The sequence below is a fragment of the Pituophis catenifer genome, unplaced genomic scaffold, assembly GCF_029215685.1.
Source record: "Pituophis catenifer annectens isolate HBS135680 unplaced genomic scaffold, rPitCat1.0.hap2 SCAF_4, whole genome shotgun sequence".
Lineage (NCBI taxonomy): Eukaryota > Metazoa > Chordata > Lepidosauria > Squamata > Colubridae > Pituophis > Pituophis catenifer.
In genome coordinates, this window is record NW_027256884.1 from 39,147,068 (window position 1) to 39,169,093 (window position 22,026).

General features: G+C 34.4%; 1 protein-coding gene across 1 annotated transcript in view; it reads left to right on the forward strand.

Moving 5' to 3' along the window:
* GABRG3 (gamma-aminobutyric acid type A receptor subunit gamma3) overlaps positions 1-5,583 on the forward strand; it is a 455,270-nt gene extending 449,687 nt beyond the window's left edge. The window contains exons 8-10 of the mRNA XM_070942700.1: positions 2,614-2,810; positions 4,493-4,522; positions 5,305-5,583. Of these exons, the coding sequence (XP_070798801.1) occupies positions 2,614-2,810; positions 4,493-4,522; positions 5,305-5,583 (506 nt within the window). The remainder of the gene's footprint in view (positions 1-2,613; positions 2,811-4,492; positions 4,523-5,304) is intronic.
* The last annotated feature ends 16,443 nt before the right edge of the window (positions 5,584-22,026 follow it).

Here is a 22,026-nt window from a genome sequence, read left to right on the forward strand (position 1 = left end):
CAATGCACTGAAGGGAGCCATTCATGCCCTTTACTCTAACTTACTATACATGGGCTATCATTAAAGACTATGTAGAAATTTTAACTGCTCCAGAATGCAGTGATGCATGTGCTTAGTCGCTTTGTCTTGATGCTGCCATATTTTTATCATGCACCTTTGCTGCATGAGCTGCATTAGATTATTAAAAAGATTCTGCAATTCAAGTTACAGGTTGCCATCTACGACATCCTATGTGGCTCAGAGCCTAAATGTTTTAGAGGCTGCCTTTCTCCATTTCTGGTTGTCCTAAGGGAGTGCCCGCTAAGGTTGTCCTAAGGGAGTGCCCGCTAAGGATTTCCATCTCTGGCAAATATACTCTGTGGTAGCCACCCTTCTTTGGAAAGACTTGTCCCCTTAAAGCACACATAGCATTCCAGAACCAGCATAATATATACCTCTTCTAGAAAAGGCTTTTGGAGATCAATTATAAGCAACAGGACCATACTGAACTACTTTAGTGTAAAGTTTCTACTCTTCAGTTGGAAAATTAGGTTATGGTTATGGATGTTATGATTTTAAGAAATCACAATATGATTCTGATTGTAAGTTTTGTCCAGGTTTCAGGCAATAAACAAACTGCATTAATCAATGTAGAAATACAGAAATGAAGCATAGATTTAAGAGTTTTGTAGTAAAACACCATTCTTTACTCTCCTGTGTAACGTCATTGCTTCACCTTGTTTGTTCAACATAGCTGCAGGAGGGGAGGTTTTTCAACAGAAATAGTAAAATAATGCTATTCCAAATATATTTCAAGGGATATTTGTCTGCAATTTAGCTTGCTGCTGAAAGTAACCTTAATGTTACTTACTGAATTACTTGTTTGTCACTGCATTTTTGTATTTACCAGATGAGCTCTTATTTTTGAACTTTCAGACTTACCGTAGCTTGCCAAGTTCTTATCAGTAAGCTAACTGCGCATGTCCACATTCTTTTCACTTTCTTCTATCTTTCTTTGTTCTCCGGCCAGGAGAGGTGGCCGGGAAAGCTTTGCCAAGATGTAATTAATTACTAGTAAGATGTTTTATTTTCTTTATAACAAATAAATGAGTTTTTCTTAGAAAACATATCTTCGGGTTTATTTTCTTAAAGTATACTTCAAGGAAATGGTCACGATCCATTCTCTAAATCAAGGTGCAATTACCCAAAAGCAGAATGGGATTAATTGCCACCCTGACATTGTTAAAGTTAATTAATGTTATTTAACTAAAATGAATAGGGAAACTTACTGGGTCAAAAAAGTTCTGGATCTCACTCTCTTAATTCAGTTCTGACCCATTGCTGTAAAATTTAATGCATCTGATGATATTAATTTTAAAAATGCTGGGGCTTTGGGGAAGTGCTCCAAGTGTATGAATTAAAGATTTCATCCACTTTAACAAACTCTTCATTTGCAGTACAGGGTATGGTGTAATAAAGAATGCACAGGAAAAAAATAATGAGCAGAGAACAGAGATGTCAAATAATGTATTGAAGTATATACTGCAGGTCCTGAAGTTTTAACAAAACAACGTTTTCTTGCATTTGCTTCTTGGTATGTTTTTCAAATGTTAGAGTTCAGCCATAGAAAAGTACAGATAGTCCTCAATTTATAACCATTTGTTTCGTGATCATTCAAAGTTACAACTGCACTGGAAAAAGTTACTTAAAACTGTTTTTCACACTTTACAAACATTGCAGCATGTCCATGGTCATATGATCAAAATTTGGCCACTTGGAAACTGGCATGTATTTATGACAGTTGCAGTATCCCGGAGTCACAATTTGTGACTTTCCCAGCTAGCTTCTGACAAGTAGAGTCAGTGGAGGAAGCCGGATTCACTTAACAGCCACATAATTCACCTAACCCTTAACAAGTGTGACAGAAAAGGTCATAAAAAGAGACACAGCTCACTTAACAACTGTCTTGCTTAGCAATGGAAATTTTAGGCTCAATTGTGGTCATAAGTAGAAAATTACCTGCATACTATGTGCTATGTGTCTATTTTTTTCTTTCCAGATTTTTTTCCCCACATGCATTTCAGGTGTTTCTATTGCAACAATCAGTTCAATGGGAAGGGGGTTGTTGAATCCATCCATTTGGATTAAGTTGCAATGATATAACTAACACTTTTGGCATAGATGGGATTGCAAATAGGTGGGTGATTTCTGTCTATATTATTGAAGCATATCACTTCTTGTGAGTTTACCAATAATATTGTTCCCTTTCTAAATGTTGTTATACGGCAATTTAAAACTCAAGATATTGTCCTTGAAAATCAAATATGAATTTGGATGGTGATTTATGAATATTTTTCTATAACAAGTATGATCTTATGATATATGCTGTAATGGGATTTGATACATTTAAAGATCTTTATAATATTTGAAGAATATAAAATATGAAAGACAGTATAATGCCAAAATGCTCATTATCATAATCAGGAATAGAAATTCAAAAAAGATCTAATTCCTTATGGAATCCAGGTTACAGTTTAACAAAATTCATGCTCTAATAAGTAAGGTTTTGTTCTAAAAATTGAAGGTAGAGATATTTCTGGAAATATTACAAGAAAATTATGTTCTGTTGTCCAGGTATCACCACAGTATTAACCATGACAACGCTGAGCACCATTGCAAGAAATTCCTTGCCACGCGTTTCCTATGTCACTGCAATGGACCTTTTTGTGACCGTATGCTTCTTATTTGTCTTTGCCGCTTTGATGGAGTATGCAACCCTGAACTACTACTCCAGTTGCAGGAAGCCACACTGTACAAAAAAGAAAAAGTCGGTAAGATAAAGTCCTATTGAAAATGGAGCACAATTCTTCTGCATTATCACAGAGATTAGTAATTAATTGGATTTAGACCTTAAATAAACACTTTGGCTAATGCTGTCTAATAAAAGGAGTGCATTGTAACAGTCCTTTGTACTAGAAATGCACGAAATTACTGCACTGAAATGCTTTCACCACATTTATTTTATTCTATTTCATTTTATCCCAACTGAAAGTGATGTTCATGAGATGTGCAGCTGTATAAATATGATTGATTGATAAATATCTCTAGTATTTTAGTGTACTATACAAAAATTCAGGGAGCTGTATATCTAATGTAAAATGACCATGCCTAATGAATTATTGAATTAATTATAACCAATTCATAAATTAGAATAATGACAGTGGATCATCAGAGTGACAAGGGTCTGGTCTTACAAGTAGTAACTGTTCAGTTCAGTCATGCTTCAACTGACAACCTTGCATTTAAATTCTACAATGATTTTACTCAACCTAAAGCCCAACTGCTAGAAACAATTGCATTATTTTGAAGTTGGTTTCTTGCAAAACTTTAATCTGTAAATATATGTAATACTAATATCGACCATGAGAATCAACAATGACTTGATGCGACATAATCAATCAATGTTAATATAGTTTTAAAGCAAAGAAAATGTTTTAAAAGTAGAAAAACAACAAATTCCTGGCTTTGCTCATAAATGTACATTTTTATTATTTTCCTGCTCGCTGCAACCTTTCCACCTCTATAAAACATGACTGTGAGATTGTTCATATCTGACTCCAAATAAAGTTTAGCAGACCCTTAACTGGTACTGATGTTCATACAAATAGAAATGACCAGGCTATTAAAGCCCCATAATACAATGCTGCAAAATGTTATTGTTTTTCAGTTAACTAGAACCTATAATACAAACCTTTTTTTTTGTTTTTTTGTTTGAACTAGGAGAATTTACTCCCATAGATCACTTCCCTGTTATCCCCCCAAAAAATTTAGAAAAAAATAATTACGTTGTTTTAAATCCCAGAGAATATATTCATTTATGTTCTGTAGACAAGAAATCAGTATTTGAAAATTCACTTCTACTTGAGATCAACACAAGGGTTAGGATTAGGACTGGTTTTGGGGTTAGGTCAGTGGTGAGTTACTCCCAGTTCGGTCCGGTTCTTGCGAACCAGTAGTAATGGTGGTGGGAAGCTCCGCCCACCTGCCCCGACAACATCACTGATGATTTGCACATGTTCTCATTAAAGGTAGTAAAGGTAAGTGGAACCCACCCCTGGGTTAGGTTTACAGAAAGATTGGTGGGAACCACCTTTTCCCTTGTGGTAATTGCAGCTACAGGTGAATCGTATGGCTTGCTTTGTTGAGTTGAAGATCACAATTTAAATTAAGCATTTCTCCATGATATCCATGAAAAGGTAAAAGCGTATCTGTTGTCTTGGATCTTTTTGTATAAGGTGGACACGTATCAAAAATAAATGGGATAAGATACGGCAACTCTGTTCATGTTTAGTCAATAGTAAACTTTCTGAATGAATGGAATTATTCAAAGTAGACACAAATAAAATTGTGCTGTTATGGAATCTTTTATGATTTTCTTAATAATTAAAATATGAAAAAATTTGTATTGTTTTATAACTTGTGTTCTTATACTTTACTTTTTTATTTATTTGAGCTGCCTGATGTCAGCTTTGGTCACATGATGGTGAGTATGAATATTTTAAAACTTAGATATTTTATTTGTATTTTATTTAAATACCATTATACTTTTAATTAAACAACTGTTATTATTACTCAGTCTTAAAGAAGCATGCCAACATAGTGCATCTTAAATCTGAATGTTCCCCTTGCCATTTCACATTGGGAAATCAACAAAATTCCTTTGAGTTTTTCCCCATTGTTGAATTCAAGTGCTACCTAGAAATCCCTGATTCATCAAAAACATTATTCCAACACAATAGTTGTTTCAGGCTTTGCCTATCCCTGCTCCGCGTCTGTTTCAATCACTGCTTGATGTCAATACAGGGGAATGTATGGCAAAGCCTAATTCACTTTATATACTTTGAGGTTCCCCGTGCATGGAGGTAGAATAAGAGGCAAAATATTTCCTTAATACCAGCACAGATACAGAAAATCTAGCATACGTCTGTCTCACCTGTACACTGAAACAAAGGTAAAGAAAAGTTCATGGGAACATGGCAGAAAATAAATGTCATTTATGTCTCTTTCATAGTGGTATGCAAGTAAGGAAAACCCCTTTAAACCTGAGTGCCATCCAGAAAAAAATTATGTTGGATACTCCATCTACCAACACCTACTTCCATTTATCACTGCTTTGTGACATTCAGATGTATGTATCTTGGCATATAAAGTGTCAAAGGAAATCTGGACAACATGGTTTCTTTAGATTGCCTGTATTAGAGCCAGGAAACTTCAAGACTTCTGTTGTTGCCATGGTACACCCTCTTTGTCTCTTTTTTTCTGCAGAATTACTCTGTGTTAGAGATGAGACCTCCCCCTACAGTCATCGCACTGAACAATGCCATGTACTGGCAAGAATTTGAAGACAATTGTATCTATGAGTGTCTGGATGGGAAAGACTGTCAGAGTTTTTTCTGCTGTTACGAAGAATGCAAATCGGGTTCCTGGAGGAAAGGGCGGATACACATAGACATCTTAGAACTCGACTCTTATTCCAGAGTCTTTTTCCCCACGTCGTTCCTGCTTTTTAACCTGGTCTACTGGGTTGGATACCTCTATCTCTAGAAACAGTGAAGAAAACTGTGTTTTTCCTACTTCTTAGGGATGGGGAGATATGTGGAAAGACAGATCCTAAACAGTTTCATTGGAAAGCCTGAAAGATCACCTTACTTTTTCTCATTCAAGAAAAAGAAGTTTTTATTTATTGTTTTGTCTAAAAGAGGGGGGGAAAAGTCACTTCACATCTGAGATTTTTTGCTAACTACACCTGACACGATTGTGTAACAATGTTTATCTTAATTGTTCTCATACAATGGAGAAATTGCTGTTTTCTTTGGGTTAACTATGTAGCATACAGATAAGTAAGATAGGGATGTTTCGAATAGTCATTCTTACGTTACTTCTGTCTTTTAGATTTGTATTTGTACAAGTTCTCCACCACTTTGTTTTGAGAGGAATCTGAGTTCAACGAAAAGTTACTTCACTTCACTTCACAGGTTTCAGGATGTTGTCTCTGGTCTTCTTCTGAGATGAAAAGGCATGATTTCAAAAAACCTTTACATTTGTTTTTCACAAAATTGTTGATTTGTTTTTTAAACACAGAGTTTAATATTCCATATATTTCCATATATACTTCAGGAAACTAATTGATTTCTGGAATAACACTCCTGCAATGCTTAGTTTGCTTTTGGTACTGTGTAAGATGACTTTCTCATCATAGTAGTGGAAAGGTTTGGTTCATTCCAAGCTATAGGTTAATTTCTCCCATACTTTACTATTCATTTCCACTGATATTTTCAGGGTGAAAAAGCCCTCTAGTTCCAGCCTGAATAAGATCTACTGTATCTGTGCTAATTAAAATCCATGTGCCTCAATCACTGTTCTGTGTAGGTTAAATTGTACATCCTATTGTTGCACCATTTGACTTGTGAATTGGATTCTTCCATTTAAATGACTGCGGAAGTGCTTGTTGTTAGTATCCTCACCTGGTAAGTGATCTTTGGATTGGCACAAAAGTGGCTTTTGTTCTTACCAGATCTATAGGAGCCTTAAGGATGCAGACAGGATTTTCTTGGCAAGAAAATGAGATATTGGGAGTTCAGTCAAAAGTTTAAAAATTTAGTGATACAGAATCACTAGGACTTTTTTTTTAACTAGGAGATTTTAAACTGGAAATGTATTTTGTACTTTTGGAAACACATTTCAGATATTAAATTCCTGAAAATAATACATTCTTCTGTTGTAAAATATTCATTATAGACAAGCCCAATTCTAGAAGGCTAATGTAAATGTCTCAATAGTTATTTATTTATTTGATTATTTATTTATTTATTTGTATTTCTACTGCAAACAGTATAGCTACTGTTGAGAAAAGTTTGTTCTCCCTGTCTCTTCTCAAACACTAAGCATAAAAGTATTTTTAAAAGTGTAACTCTGATACCATCAAATGCCTTTTTTTTTTTTCACTGTCAACCTGAGGACTCATTTTACTTGCTCCAAATATTTAAGTACCGTGCACACTTCATTTTGTTCTATATTGTCTCATTTTCTCTTGGAACTCAGTATTAAGAACTTATTTGTTCAAAAAAATGAATTTTAATATCAAAGGAAAAGGAAAGTATTATTGTTTGGTAGTAAAATGTGCTTTCTACAAAGAGGTATAAGTTTCAATTCTGGGCATTTTCAAATACAGCTGAAAAGTTCTATCTGAGCCACACAGAGATCTGCTGTTATTAAAACACGGCAGTTAGCTAGACCAATGATTTGATCTAAAATAAAGATGCTTCTACTGTCTATTACATATTCTAAATCCAGTTTTAGTAGATAATACTTCAGAACTGTAAATGCTAATTCAGTAAAATTGCTGGATTAAAAAAATGTACTAAATTTTATCAAAAGCTTTCCAAAAATATACTTGTTTATTTTACATGAAAAAAATTGTAACAGATAATTTCGTAGCAGACATTGAAGTCTTTCAATTTACATATGGATATCAGATTTTTTTTTCCAGTTCATGTCTTCTCAATTTTTATAAAACTTCAAGAACCAAAGTGCATTTTTTTCAGAAAGATGTGTTTAATTTAAATAATATATAGTAAAACTCACACAAGGCACTGTTACGAAAACAAAAAACTACAGTAGTAAACTGATGGACTATGTAAATATGAGACTAATTTTCTGGCAAAGGATTCTGTAAACCCTTAGCTAGCGAAGTTAAATTGAGCTTACTGCTTGTTGGTATCAGGACTGGACTTTCTTTTTAGGATACTGCAAACCTAATTTGTTGAAATTAACTGGAAAGATGACACCGAGGTAAAATAATTACTGAGAATTATCACACTGTAGACAAAATGGCATATTTTATGTGCAATTTTATAACATACATAACCAGAACACATATTTCATAGGATAAGATTTATATGTTTGTCTCACTTTCTATCATCTAAAAAAGACATTTGATACAAACAAAAAATAAAGTTGTGCTCATAATCTTAGTGCCCTCCCTCCCAGCCTCTGAAATCAAAGCAGACATAATAACTTAGCCAAACTATTTTGTATATGTCTTGGTTAGTGTGAATCAGGGGAGAAATTCAGCCGGTTCTATTCGACTTGAGCGAACCAGTAGCGGTGGCTGCGGGAGGCTCCGCCCACCTGCACAGACGCCATGAGGTCGCTATTTTGTGACTATTTTAAGCCTCTGCGCATGCACAGAAGGTTTTGTGCATGCACAGAAGGCTTTGCGCATGCACGGACAACGGGCACATTTGCAAACTGGTAGTGAAGGTAAGTGAATTTCACCCCTGGTGTAAATGATATAAAGATTTTCTTTCGTGATCTCTAAAATCAGTTATAGACAAGTTGCACATAATTCACAAGCTAATCAGACATTTTGGGAATTCAAAATACTTTGAAAATAGTTTTTTTCCAAGGTGTGTTTAAAAGCAGCAAATTCACTCTTTATTATCTTTCAGGAGCCATATGAGTGCATTTGCATTTGTTGAGCAGTGCTAATCAAAATGTGTAGCCATACACAGTTGGTGATGTTCCTCATTTTCAGACTTCTGATTAACTCATGGATGGAATCCAGACATATTTCAATCCCATTGGTTGCATTGCAAGTGATTTATATTTGCAGAGCAATCAACTCTTTTTCTTCAGCAGAATCAAAGCTCTATTCTCCCTACTTCCCAAGAATACTGTTAGATCTGAGCTAAAAAACCAGTGAACCACTAGGTTTGTGATGGCGAACCTGTGGCATGCATGTCCGAAGTGGCATATGGAGCCATGTCGCCTGGCACGCGCGGCATCGCCCATTCCTCTTCCGGGTTTCTGGTGAGCATGCACGCGCGATGATCAGCTGGCCTTCATGCATGCCGCAGTGCCAGAAACTGGAAGAGCTGGTCTTCCATTTTCCTGCGTGAGCATGCACACTGGCCAGCTGATTGTGCCAGTTACCGAAAGACTAGCTAGTCAGTATGGATGCTCGTGTCAAAAATCAGAAGTTCATTTTCAGGCGCACACATGTGCCCTGGGCAACTCCTCTTCTGGGTTGCAGCCCAGACGAGTGTGTGCATGCGAAGTGCGTGAGTACATGCACGTGCTTCCTTTTCGGCACTCGGTGCTGAAAAGGTTCACCATCACTGCACTAGGTGGTAGTAAAAAGCTCTGGTTTTCTGCATTACTTTGCAGTTGTCCAGTGGACATCCAGGGGATTGCATTCCAGATCTGGTAGCCATATTATTGTATAATTAACATATTCCATTATTTCAATTTTCCTGTTTAAATTAAAAACTCAATGAGGGATATTATAATACCATAACCGCTACCCTGGGTTACTACAAAAAAGTTCCTATACTAACTTTCTTTCCAACTAAAATATTTATATTCTAACTGAATCTAAGACGAATTTGCTACTGATTTCTTTGCTTGTCTTTTGAATTACTATGCTCAACCTGTCTCCCTGTCCTTTATTTATTTTTAGAAGCAGCTCACTATTCCATGAACATTTTTTGTGGTCTTCAATAGCCAACATGAATTATTCTTTTTTTAGCATCCACAAGGCAAGTTTTAGGACAGTGATCTGTGAGCTAAGTGCTATTGTTTCACAAAAAGACAACTGATGCCAGTATTTTTTATTTTTATTGTCTTATGAAACACTTTTCCTTGAGGGATACAACCAGCCGCAATTGAGCAGATGGAAACAAATTATGAAACTTTTCAATTTATAAAGGCTCCTTATATACTAATGGCTTTAGATTTTATCATTTTTGTATTTTCCCCCCACATAATGTGGAGGATCCCTTTTTATCATTAATGCTATTTATTTAGAAATGTGTCTATGAGGTCACTAGGAATCAATACTAAGTTAATGTCAAACATAATCATTACTTAGAAGATGCATTATCTAATTTTCATCATTAATAAGCAATCTCAATTTTGTGGTATCAAGATAAAAATATATTATTACAGCTTAAACCCGTAATAAAGGATAGCAGGAATGAAAACCCCATGGCAAAAGTAATTAACAATGACAAGTCTTCAGCTTGTCTGAAAGCTTTCAGAACCTGATGTTGGCCCCCAATGAACAGAAAGAGGATCCATGATTGGAATAACTTTCTCTAAAAAAAAGCACGGAGAATCTTTCTTGATCAGACTCACCATTGTGTGGTATACCAGAGACCATGGTCCAAAAGGTGATCAGAAAAAGTGGATGACCTCAGAACAAAAACCAAATTTAACAGAGTTAGTGTGATTATTCTCATGAATTTAATAAATTCTGCACATTAAACCTGACATTGAAGGCTTCATATTTTATCTGCCAATAAACATAATCTAGAATGCTGCATTCATACAGCACAGTTGTTGATTATCAGTGCAAGTTAGGAATCCAATTTTTTTTTTTTTTTAGGATCAGGCTTTTTTTTCTTTCCTAATCTATAACTATTGAGTATCTTGTAAATAAACGATCTTAACCTACTTCATCCTTCTCCAATCTGATAACTCTGAAATGAATTGAAGCATATTCCCCATCATTCCAGCCAGCATTGTGTCTGTCATTCAGACTGGAATTAAGGAAGTTGGTTTTATATGCAATTATTGCTTTACAAGTAATATTGGTAGCTTCTGTTTGTTTGTCTGTTAATGTTTGTTTATTCATTTATTCTGTTTATATACCATATGTTCTGAATCAACAAGCTGGTCCCCCACAATTAAACATAAAAAGGAAAGAACACTTAGTCTGTAGATGTACAAGTTTGATCCACTGTGAATTTTAAAATAAGATGTCTATAGTCATACTATCAAATTGAGCATTTGTTGAGCACTTACTGCCTTGTAGAAGTCCTCACATCTTTACTGGATTCACCTGTTCAATTATCCTGACCTTAGGTCTTAATCTAATGCTCTCCCCGCTAGTAAATGAAAAAATTGGGTTGATTCATACAGACTATTAAAAGTTAACGCACTACACAATATCCTATAAATTTAGAAGTCTGGCTGGAACTCAGACACAACTTTCTAGTGTAAAAACACAGTTGCCCCCTTAATTTCAATGAACTACCAAGGAAATTACACTAATTAAATGGTGCTAAAGCCATGTCCCGAAAGCTAAAATTCATTACTCTTACTTTACATAGCCTTTCTTCATGTTACATCTGAGTTAAAGTGTTTTGTTTGGTTTTGTTTTGTTCATATTTCAGACTATTTAGAGATGCAAAATAAAAAACCAAAAGCAAACTATCAAACCCAAAACCTTTTTAAATTCACAAGTTTTGCAAAAAGTTCCAAAGAATTTCCAAATACAAATTTTTAAAAAGTGAATTAAATAACGTATTACAATATTTGCACATGGAACGAATTCCATTGCTAAAACAAATGTGAGGCTAGGCAAGTATACTAAATACATTACATGCAAGTAAGTTATAACTTGAAATATGCTCTTTGGCAGAACTGAAGCCCAGTTCCTTTCTATTACAGTCTCCAAGTCTCTACATTGTGTATCCATCACAAAAGAGGGAGCCTTTCCTTCTGCCTTCACGCTAGCATTGATGTAATCTCCTAATTGATCTTATCATGGCACATCATGCCAAAGGAAGAGCTGAAGGCAACCAACAGCGCTAGTTTTTGATTTCAGTGCTAATAAGATGTCACTTTTCATGCTGTGACTTCTTTACCTAATCATATCAGAAATTCTCCTCCCATAGAGCTTAATAGAATCAAGCTATAATTTTTTAAAGTTACAGTTGTTAAAAACAAAACAAAACTTCAGTCACATATGTAACACTATTATCTGGATGTTTTTCCTGAAAAACTTTGTTTATCTTATGCTAAATAATAATAATTCTTGTAAGTCCTGGAGGATTTTACTGTTTATTCACAAAGGGCACAAGCTGAATCTGTGGATTTCAATGTTCAGGGGTCTCTAGTTGTCAAGACAATGACCTAGAAATCTGGGAGTTGAATTCCAAACATATAGAATGTACCCAGACTAGGAAAGATGAGTTGGATCAACCTTCCTTCCTTCCCTCTCCCAGATACTATGAAGAAAGGTTTTTAAATTGTTAAGGACAATATTCAAGTGAATAAAGTTGCACCCATATATAACTAATTCTTCTCCTTCACCACCTACAGTACTAAACTTGATAATACCAAAGATGAATCAGATGAATTGCCAAGGGATGCTTGAAGATGTTTCTATGTACATCTAACAATTAAATGAGACATCCATATGAATGACAGCAAATATATGTGTCCCAGGATAATGTTGCAGGATCCAATCTGGGTCAGTCACCGGGACAAGAGGTTTAGTCTTCCAAGCTTTCAGACTTGTGCTAGAGTCCATCTTCAGGGAACCTCTCTCAACAGAATGTGGGAGAAGTTCCCTGAAGATGGACTCTGGCACAAGTCCAAAAGCTCAGAAAACTAAACCACTGATCCTGATGACTGACCCAGATTGGATCCTGAGAGGTCCACATTTCAGAGGCATTGTTAATATAGAATATGGCAAAACCATCATCATCATCATGTGCATCTAAACATTTACATAAATCTCTAGCTTGTACTGGAGCCTGTTTGTAGCAAAATATTGAACTAGATTACCTCACTTAAATCCAGAAAGACAGCTCTTTTCTTATGTTTCAGTCTGGATCATAGAGCATGTAGAATGATGATGCAGTTCTATTTCTCTATAGATGGATAACTGAAAAAGATGGATCAACTTCTCTAATGTAGGACTTTCCAAATATGTTGGCTTAAAACTCCTCTCATTTCAAACCAGCATTGTAACTGGAGATAATAGGAATCACAATATATCTGGTACATCTTCAAACCAGATTTAAAAGTTTCTCTTACTTTTCTCTTAAATAGTGTTTAATTTCTTTACCAGAATGAAGGGCATGAAGAACATATTGATATATCCTCTTCAGTAATTAATGATATAACTATAATTTTAAATATACTAAAAGCCAAAGCATGTTTAATAATCATAAACTTGCAGTCAAAATATATTTTTAAGACAGGACCAAACAACATACTTAAAAAAATTCTTCGTTAGAGAATTTATGTATAGGTGAGATGTGCAGCATACAAATTTAATAAATAAATAAATTTACAGAATCAAATTCTTCATTTTTAAAAATTTGATATTCATTGCAAAGTCTTTACCATAATACAAACGGTATAGCAACAATACTAAGTTAAGCAATCCAATCAGAAAGCAAAACTCAGTGACCGGTATGCTGCTTATGTTATGATTTATTTTATAACTGTTTTGATTTGGACTGCCAGTGAGACAACCAGGAAAAAAAATTATTCCATTCCCTTTCAGCGTTATGTTTCTCATCTTCGTTAACAATGCTGTTTGTGATGTTCTAGTGAAATGAGAACTAAATTCTGTGCCCAATGTGCCTTGATTAATACAGGTAGCACTAGTATGCCAATATGCCATTCTAGCTTAGGTAGTCATTTTAGTAGTACCCACAGGGATTTCCATAGAAAGACCTAGTCATACCTAGTCACAACCAAGCATCTTTTGTTTCTTACACTAGCGTTGCCAGCAGAAAGCTCCACCTAGGTGATGCATACTCATCCAATTTTGTGTTAATAGGTGGGGCTGTGCGTCTAGACTAATATTTATATTTGTATTTTGATTCTGACATTTGTATTTCTGAATATAAATAAAAGTGCATATTATCAGAACAAGGTATATTGTAAGCTGGTTATTGTCTAGACCGCATAAATCATTTCATTATCTATGTGAAATTAGCCGTTGGATTTGGTATGTTACTCTCATTAATTCATTCTAGCATCTTATTTCTCATGTCCTACCTCTTTATCACATACCAGCGGTACTAACCTAGGTAAAAATCACATGGAATAAATGCTACTATGCTCAGATATTGCAGTCTTACAGTTTAAAGGTATGTCTCATTAGGTTCTAGCTGATATTTCATCCTGGAGGATTGCAACTTTTATTTGTAATTTTTAACTAAATTAAAATTAATAAATTCTCTAAGGTGAAACTGATGTTTTGTGGTAGGAATTCATGAAAATGGCCTTTCCCAATCTGATATCACATCCAAGTCATCTAAAATTTCATACTCTACCTATGTTGGCTGAGAATTCAGGAACTTGTAGCCCCTGTATATCCAGAGAAGTATAATGATGGAATAGGATGATATAAACTAATGATGAAGCGAGCATTGTATACTACAATCAAATAGTTCAGAAAAGAAATTATAAAGAAACAATTTTTATATCATTGAAATATAAATTCCTCAGGTCCATATTCACTTCAGATTTTCACAATACAACTATCCTTACATCCCTATCACATGACATCAATGTTCTCCTATAACAATTTTTGCATGCCATGTCCTCGTATTGCCTTTATCTCATCTCCAGTTCACTGCAGAGCCATCCTTTAGTCCATGGATCAGGTGCAGGCACAGAGTCTCATCTATGGGATGAAGGACTGCTATTCAACCATGCATCAACTCACCATGGAGGTGAACTGTCTCATGACTAGGTTCTAAGAAATGGCTAAATCAATGACCCTAACCATCTATCAAAACTTGCCTCCTCCATCAGCCTCAACCATCACACCATCATTAGAATATAATTTATGCCTGTTTTAATAATGAGCAGATGGTGCTTGATGAGAAGGAAATGAAGCCAGGGGAATCCATTAATTGATGTCCTTAAATCATCTTATATTAAAAGATTAAGAAAGAATCACCAAATGGCCTTGTTGCTGAAGCAGAATAGGATATGAATGTTGCAGTAAATGTTATTCCTTCCTACCAGCAAAACATCTGGTATGGATTGTACTTTAATGAAACAATTCAGCTGTATCCTGTGTCAATCATGTTAGATATTAAAATATAGTGACAGATGTGGCTACGGTCTAATATTATTATTATCATTGTTACTTCACCATTTTCTTTTGAAAAATTCAAAGATTCACTTTTTGCAAGAAGAGTAGCTATACAAATTTGTTAAATAAATAAATTGCCATTATTTTCTCTGAACTTCTCTGAGCCATATTGTTCATCTGGCTGCAACCATGCACTTCCCATTTTAAAACAATCATATTAAATTTCTGTCCGAACTTGCTACAACAAGTTAAATGATAAAGCCATAATTGATTTTCAAAAAGAACTGAAATCTCTTTCTATTTACTGCAATGCAATTTGCTTTATGTTGCTTAGGTGTTATCTGATAACCTCAAGTGATGCTTTTGTCTTATGAGAAGGCTCAGAATGAAAGCTCTGAATTAATGTTGTCTCCCTCGTCACTACCTAACAAATTGTACATTCAGGTCCCAGAAGCACCACAGTAAAGGAGAACATGCAATAACATTTATCTGTTCAGAGTCTGCTCTTCCAGTTGTTATTTATATTTAGCATTCATACCCCAGCTTTCTAATCAAAGATTACAAAGAAGGTAGAAGCAATATAAATTGAATCACTTAAAAATAAAGTTGGAGAATCTTAAAAGAAAAAGTCCAGTTCCAAAGATATTTCAGCGATGGCACTGAAAGCAGGGCTGAAATACTATTGTTGAATAATTTTAAAGCAATTCCTGGCCCTATCTCCTCATCCAGTCAGGTTGACAGACTCCAGTCCCTCTTAGTTCTATCCATATAAGAATGTCAAATGACTTCTGGGCCTTCCGAAGTGGGCATTTTCAATTGCCATGCCATACTGTGTAATTCTCACCTAATAGAGATCCAGCAGTTAAAATTTGATTATTGCATCTGGTATGGAGGTGGGGGGGGAGGGGGAGGAAATACGCTAAGATTGAAACTACCCATTCAGGTGAATGCATGGTTTTGTATATTTTCTTCATTGTATGATTTTGATTTGCTGACTATTTGGTTTAGTTTATGAGCAGGTTTTATCTATTATTTTTGAAAGGTTTTAAACATTCTAAACACTGTGATGCAAAAACACTCAATTCAAAACATACATTTTTCATGTGTGAAAAGTTCTGTTTAGAATTCAGAACAACTATTTTGACCATTTTTATCACTTATCTGTCTAGGATTGTGCTGATTTTATTTATGGATTATTTGTCTCTTTTACTCAGTTTTGTAGATAGATAGATGATGGGTACAGTGGATTTAGATAGGAGCAGGAGGAATGATAAAATATCCTACTGTGCAGTTAGAAGATAGACGGAAATAGCATTTATGAAGTTCTCTGCCACATTTTCTTTAAAAGAGATCAGAATTCCCATTACTTGAAATAAAATAGAAACATTGAAAGAGTACCAAAAACTTGAACATCCTCTGTTAATTGTTGAGATTTTTACTATGTTATTTTTAGGAGATGACTTCAGAAAATACTACCAGTGTGAATAGCTCAACTATTAGCATGGAAAGGCTATACTAATATTAATCAACTGTTGGTTTTCTGAAAATTCTAAAGAATCAAAATTCCCATAATATCTTAATATTCAAATTGCTATTGAATTATTCAGAAAATTTTGGTCAGTGCTGACTGTATGATAATTATAAAGTTAGAAGAAGGGGATGAGTGTTCTAAGGCTGATGTTTAACAGATTTTGGATAAGACATACTTATAAAAGCATTTTCCTACTAGTGTACAGCAGCAAGATACAGTATCTTCTTTGTATTGATTATAGTTTTATGCTATCATTTCATGTCTTGAGAATATCTTGCTTAACAGAAACATAAAAGAAAAATATTCAGATTGATGTAACTGTCTTCAAATGTTTTTTTTTTTTTACATTTTTAATATACCCAATAATGGATGTTTCTGGAAGAAAAGGAATAGCAGAATAATATAAAGTACTAAAAGTATAGTTTCTCTTGTAATTCTAGGGCAACAATGTGCATTATCTTTAACCTTTGCAATCCCACTGTTTCTACAGTCTCATTCACCATCATTTTCTCTAGGTAAATATAGTCCGAGAAGCTTCTGGTCAGATTAGCCCACCAATTCAATGGCCACAACAATTCAAATAAAATCAGTGATCAACAACTAAAATATCATGTATTCATAGTGATTGCTCATTTGCATGTGTGTGTATACACACAAACACATTCACGTGGAACCGTAAAGTGGCTCTTATTAGAAAAGATACAAGAAAAGCAAAATATAAAACCTCGTTCTAAATTGAGCAGTAAGGACAAAGAGGGACCATTAGGTACAGTCAACAGTAATGTATGGAGGAAGAAGGTAAAAGAAGTTAAAAACAATATGATAAGCTGATGAGGAAAAACAAAAACAATTGTTAAAATCATAAAAGGAAGTACCAGAATAAAACCAAGACGGTATTAAAAATAATTAATAAAAAGCAGCAATGGGAAGATTAAAAAATGTTGGACACAATTGGAACTAACTTTAATTAGATCAAATCAAGCCTGTGTATCTTCTCACTGATGTAACAGGAATAAGTTGGTGTGATTTAACTCACATTGATTTTGGTTTCACGTTCAACTACCTACTGCCAGTTGAATTCACTGGTTTAATGGTTAATCTATTTTCATTCTAGCACATTGATTTCTATAAGAGAGTGAACCAAACATTAAAATTCTTTGCCACCTTAAAATCTGTGTATGCATTAATGCAGCTGCTCATTGCGCAGATTCCAAGCTAATCAGCAGTTATAATCTTGTAAATCCTACATTTTTCTATGATTCACAAAGTATAGATTTCCTCTGTATATATCACTACAGAGTTTTCCCCTACAGTAATTTGACATAGATCACAATTTGTAAAAAAAAAAAAAGATTAGATTAGATTAAATTAGATTTTATTATTCTGTGAATAATACAAACAACAGGGAGAAAACCTTTCCTATACATAGCTCTTTAGAGGAGTCACTAAAGTCACTTTATTTATGATCAGTATTAAGGAGATAAATCGAGCTGAACAAGCTTTAGCAAACAATAACACCTTCCCAACAGCTTTGGTTTCATTTGAATTTCAGCCTATTCAATAAGCTTTGTATACCTTATGCAATTTTGTCACCAATTCTACTGAATTACTTTGAAGGTGCTCACTGCTGTATTTGATTATTTTTGTATTTGTAGAAATTGTTTCCATTTTTGTCAGCCTTATATTTGTTCTTGATAAACAGCTGTTGTTCCAGTTCGATGAAACATGCCAAAAATTCAACCTTTGAAATAATTCCACATGCAGAATTTTCCCTTAACATTTGGGACAGTCATGACATCAGCTGAAAAACTGACAAAAAGTCAAAATTATAGGGGAATGACAAAAAACAGAAATATTCAATTCATTTTTATTTGTCATATTTAAATGGCTGCCCATCTCACAGACAAATGACTGGATGCAAACAACAAAGCTAAAAACAATGTATATAAACAAGCTTTAATATTATTATTGAAAACAAAGCTAAAAAAATAATAAAGTTGGGCAAAGAGCAGGTGTTTACATTGGAACAATTTTACTAATTAAAATACACAAAATATTTATTGTCACTTATTACAAAAAAACGCTAATTATTTTCTCTAGCATTCAGTACATTATAATTCATTTCAACTATAAAGGAGCATTTATAATTTCCAGAAGCACTTTTAGGGGTGTTATTGGTTCTTCCAATGAAATCCTAAAACAAAATAATATGCTTTTTTCACATTGAAAAGAGTCTTCTATTTCCTTCAGGCAATACACACCTCTGTTTCAATACAGTACTCTTCGTGTCCCAAAAGTGCTTTTGACAAAGCACTTTTGGGACAACCATGAGCTGGATGACTGAGAATCTCCCTAGACATTTACTCTTCGTATGATTTTTCTTTTCTTCATTTTTGCTTTTAGAAACCTCCACTTCTTTTCCTCCAATCCTGTGCCAAATCTGAATTGATACTGGAAAACATCACAATGGAACATTTGGTATGGTAGTACAATAATATAAAATTAACATTTTCAGTATGTCATGACAGCCCACAGGATTAAATCAATAGTGTCTGTAAATGAAGAAGAGAACAATAGGGGCAAGGCAACATTAAAAATGATGCTCAAACAGCACTGAACATAAAAACACTGAATAGCTCTAAGCGCTTGAATGTGGAGATATATTTGGGGCAGTAATTTGTTCAGCCATATCAGATGTGCTATTCTGGAAGTCAATATTGCTTCGAAACTGGGAAATAGCTTGCTAGTTTTATTTCAACAATGAAGGAATAGAAGTTTCACTTGGATTATTTTTCATCCTAGAGTAGAACAGAACAGAACAGAACAGAATAGAAATCTCTATTGGCAAAATGTTGTTAGACATACAAGGAATTTGTCTCCGGTGCATAAGCTCTCAGTGTACATACAAGCAGCAAGTGATAAAACATGATCATAATCATAACATTCAATCATCATAAACAATAAGATACAACACTCAGTGATAGTCACAGGATATTAAATAAAAGCAATCAACATAAATCATAAGATAAAGTGATACTCATAAGATGCTAAAGGAATAGGTAATGGGAAAGATGAGAAGGATAATAGTAATACAGCCCTACTACATGGTTTGACATCCTAGGGCATCAGACACTGTAGTTGTTTAGCAGAATGATGGCATGGGGGGAAGTAAATCTGTTTCTCTTCCTCTGTTTATAGTTTCTTCCATTTACTGTATCTAGTTGTGCAGAGAAATCCTCCTCTACTTTTCCCCTCAATTCCATTTGATGAAAATAAGTTTGACTCGGCAGCGGATGACAACAAGTCAACATTGTTGCTTCAAACATTCAGTCAAAGTTTTGACTCTATTTTTTTATGTTTGTCATATACAAGCAGGCCTTAAAAAGTGATCCTGCTTTGTAAAGATGGCAGAACTTGCTGAAATGGCCAAATTGATCTGTCTGATTAGAAAAGGAACAATAATTACTTTTATGAAAGACCGGAAACCCTTTATGGACTTTTTGTTGAAAATGACAAATATGAACTGTATGATCTCAGGATATACTGATTAAAACGGGTTGTTAATGGGAAGAAGGAAAGCATTATATATGTAAGCTGACTTTGTATAAAAAAGAACACCGCTGGGGGGGGGCGAAAGCTCTACTAAGCAGGTATATACAAAAGTATGAAGGCTATTACTTAACGCATTGTAAGCCGCCCTGAGTCTCCGGAAAAGGGCGGCATATAAATCAAACCAATAAATAAATAAATAAACAATAAATTTGGGAGAGTAGAAATGGTAATAGTTATGTTTGAAACTCTTTAAAGAAGATTGGAAGTTGCTTCTTTAGATGTTTTTCTTTTTTTCCCCTTCTCTTTCATTTTTATAGTAATTTTACTAAAAAATTAGAATTACAATAATAAAAATGAAAAATAGAAAGAAAAATGGAATGTGTAGAAAAGGAAAACAGAAAAACAGAAAAAATTAGAATATAATAAAGAAAAAGAATATATATATAGAATGACTTTCCTTTCATCAGAAGTAAAAACAATTTTAATAATTTATCATCTAATTTTAAAATACAACAAATGGTCTCGTCTTCCCATATCCCATCTCTTATCTATAAATAAATCCTTAAAGCCTTGATTCAGTCCTCATGTCAGCAAAAGTCCAGTAAGGGTTAGCAGAGATTTTTGCATTTACCCAAGCACAGGGATATGGGAATGTCTAGTTTTTTCATTGTGAAATCATTTCTTCAGAAGATTGAAGCCCCCTTGATTCTTAGGTGCCAGTAAAAAAGAAAAACATCAGGCAGGAAAATATTCCACTAATTATTTTCAGTAACAGTGGCATTGTTATTTTTAAATATCATCCTTGAAAAATTGTTGGAGAATTCCTCCTTTTCCTGGAGAAGTTAATAGAAAATCACCAACCAAATTCTCTGCCAAGAAGACATTTGATGGAGAATTTTGAAAGGCCATTTATCTCTAGCATCTTCATTGCTAGAAGGAAGTCTTTATTACATTATTCCTATAAAAATAACTCTCTTCTAGTATTGAAGATGTTGAAGTTGGGTAATGAAATGTCACCAAGAAAGCAACCAAGGTCAGAATTCACAAACAATCTCCACAAGCAGGATTCCTTTGTTAATGAAAGAGGGGGAAATTAGGAATATTTTTATTTTTCATGTTGAATTTTTATAATGCAGATTTATCCAATTGGACCAAAACGATTTCTGGTTTGTATTTATAGATCTAATCAGCAAAATGCTCTCTCTTCAGGCATTCATATCACTGCCTCAGAATAGGCTGTATAAATCAATATTGATATCCTGGCTACAGTCTTATAATGTAATAAAATGCAGGTTCTATTTTAGATAGCAATAGCACTTAGACTTATATTCCGCTTCACAGTGCTTTACAGCCCTCTCTAAGCGGTTTACAGAGTCAGCTATTGCCCATCAAAATCTGGGTCTTCATTTTAGCAATCTTGGAAGGATGGACAGCTGAGTCAACCTTGAGCCATTCGGGATCGAACTGCTGGTAGTTGGCAGAGTTAGCTGGTAACACTGCATTTTAACCACTACATCATGCATCATGACTCTTCAAATGATAGATATATCATTTGGTTAAAAAAAAAAGATAGATAAATCAGAATTACGATATCACTGTGGTATTCACACAGCTTTATATTTTATATTTTCTTTAAATACACTGTAATGTCTTGCAATAGTTTTCAGTCCCCCTTGCAATATTCTGTGTAACTGTCTTTGCCCCTCACACACACAGAGACTTTTCACAACTGTTATCCTGCATTTGTTCTTTACTTTACAACAGTCTGAAACATTTGTCATGATCTAACTTCTGTTCAAGCACAGTAGTCATCTAGATAAGCACTGAAATTATGATTGATGCTCAAGGATAGATAAATTAACATTTAAAAGAGAGGGAAGGGAAGGTTGCTGCAAGACCATATGAGGTAATTAAATCAAAACAACTGGGAGAGTGTGATGAATACTAGGAGGTATCCATTAAACCTCTATGGTAAGCGTTGATGATAAATGACTTGAGGGCCAGTGATAGAGAATAATGTGCCTCTTTGTTTTAGTAACGATTTATTTTATGT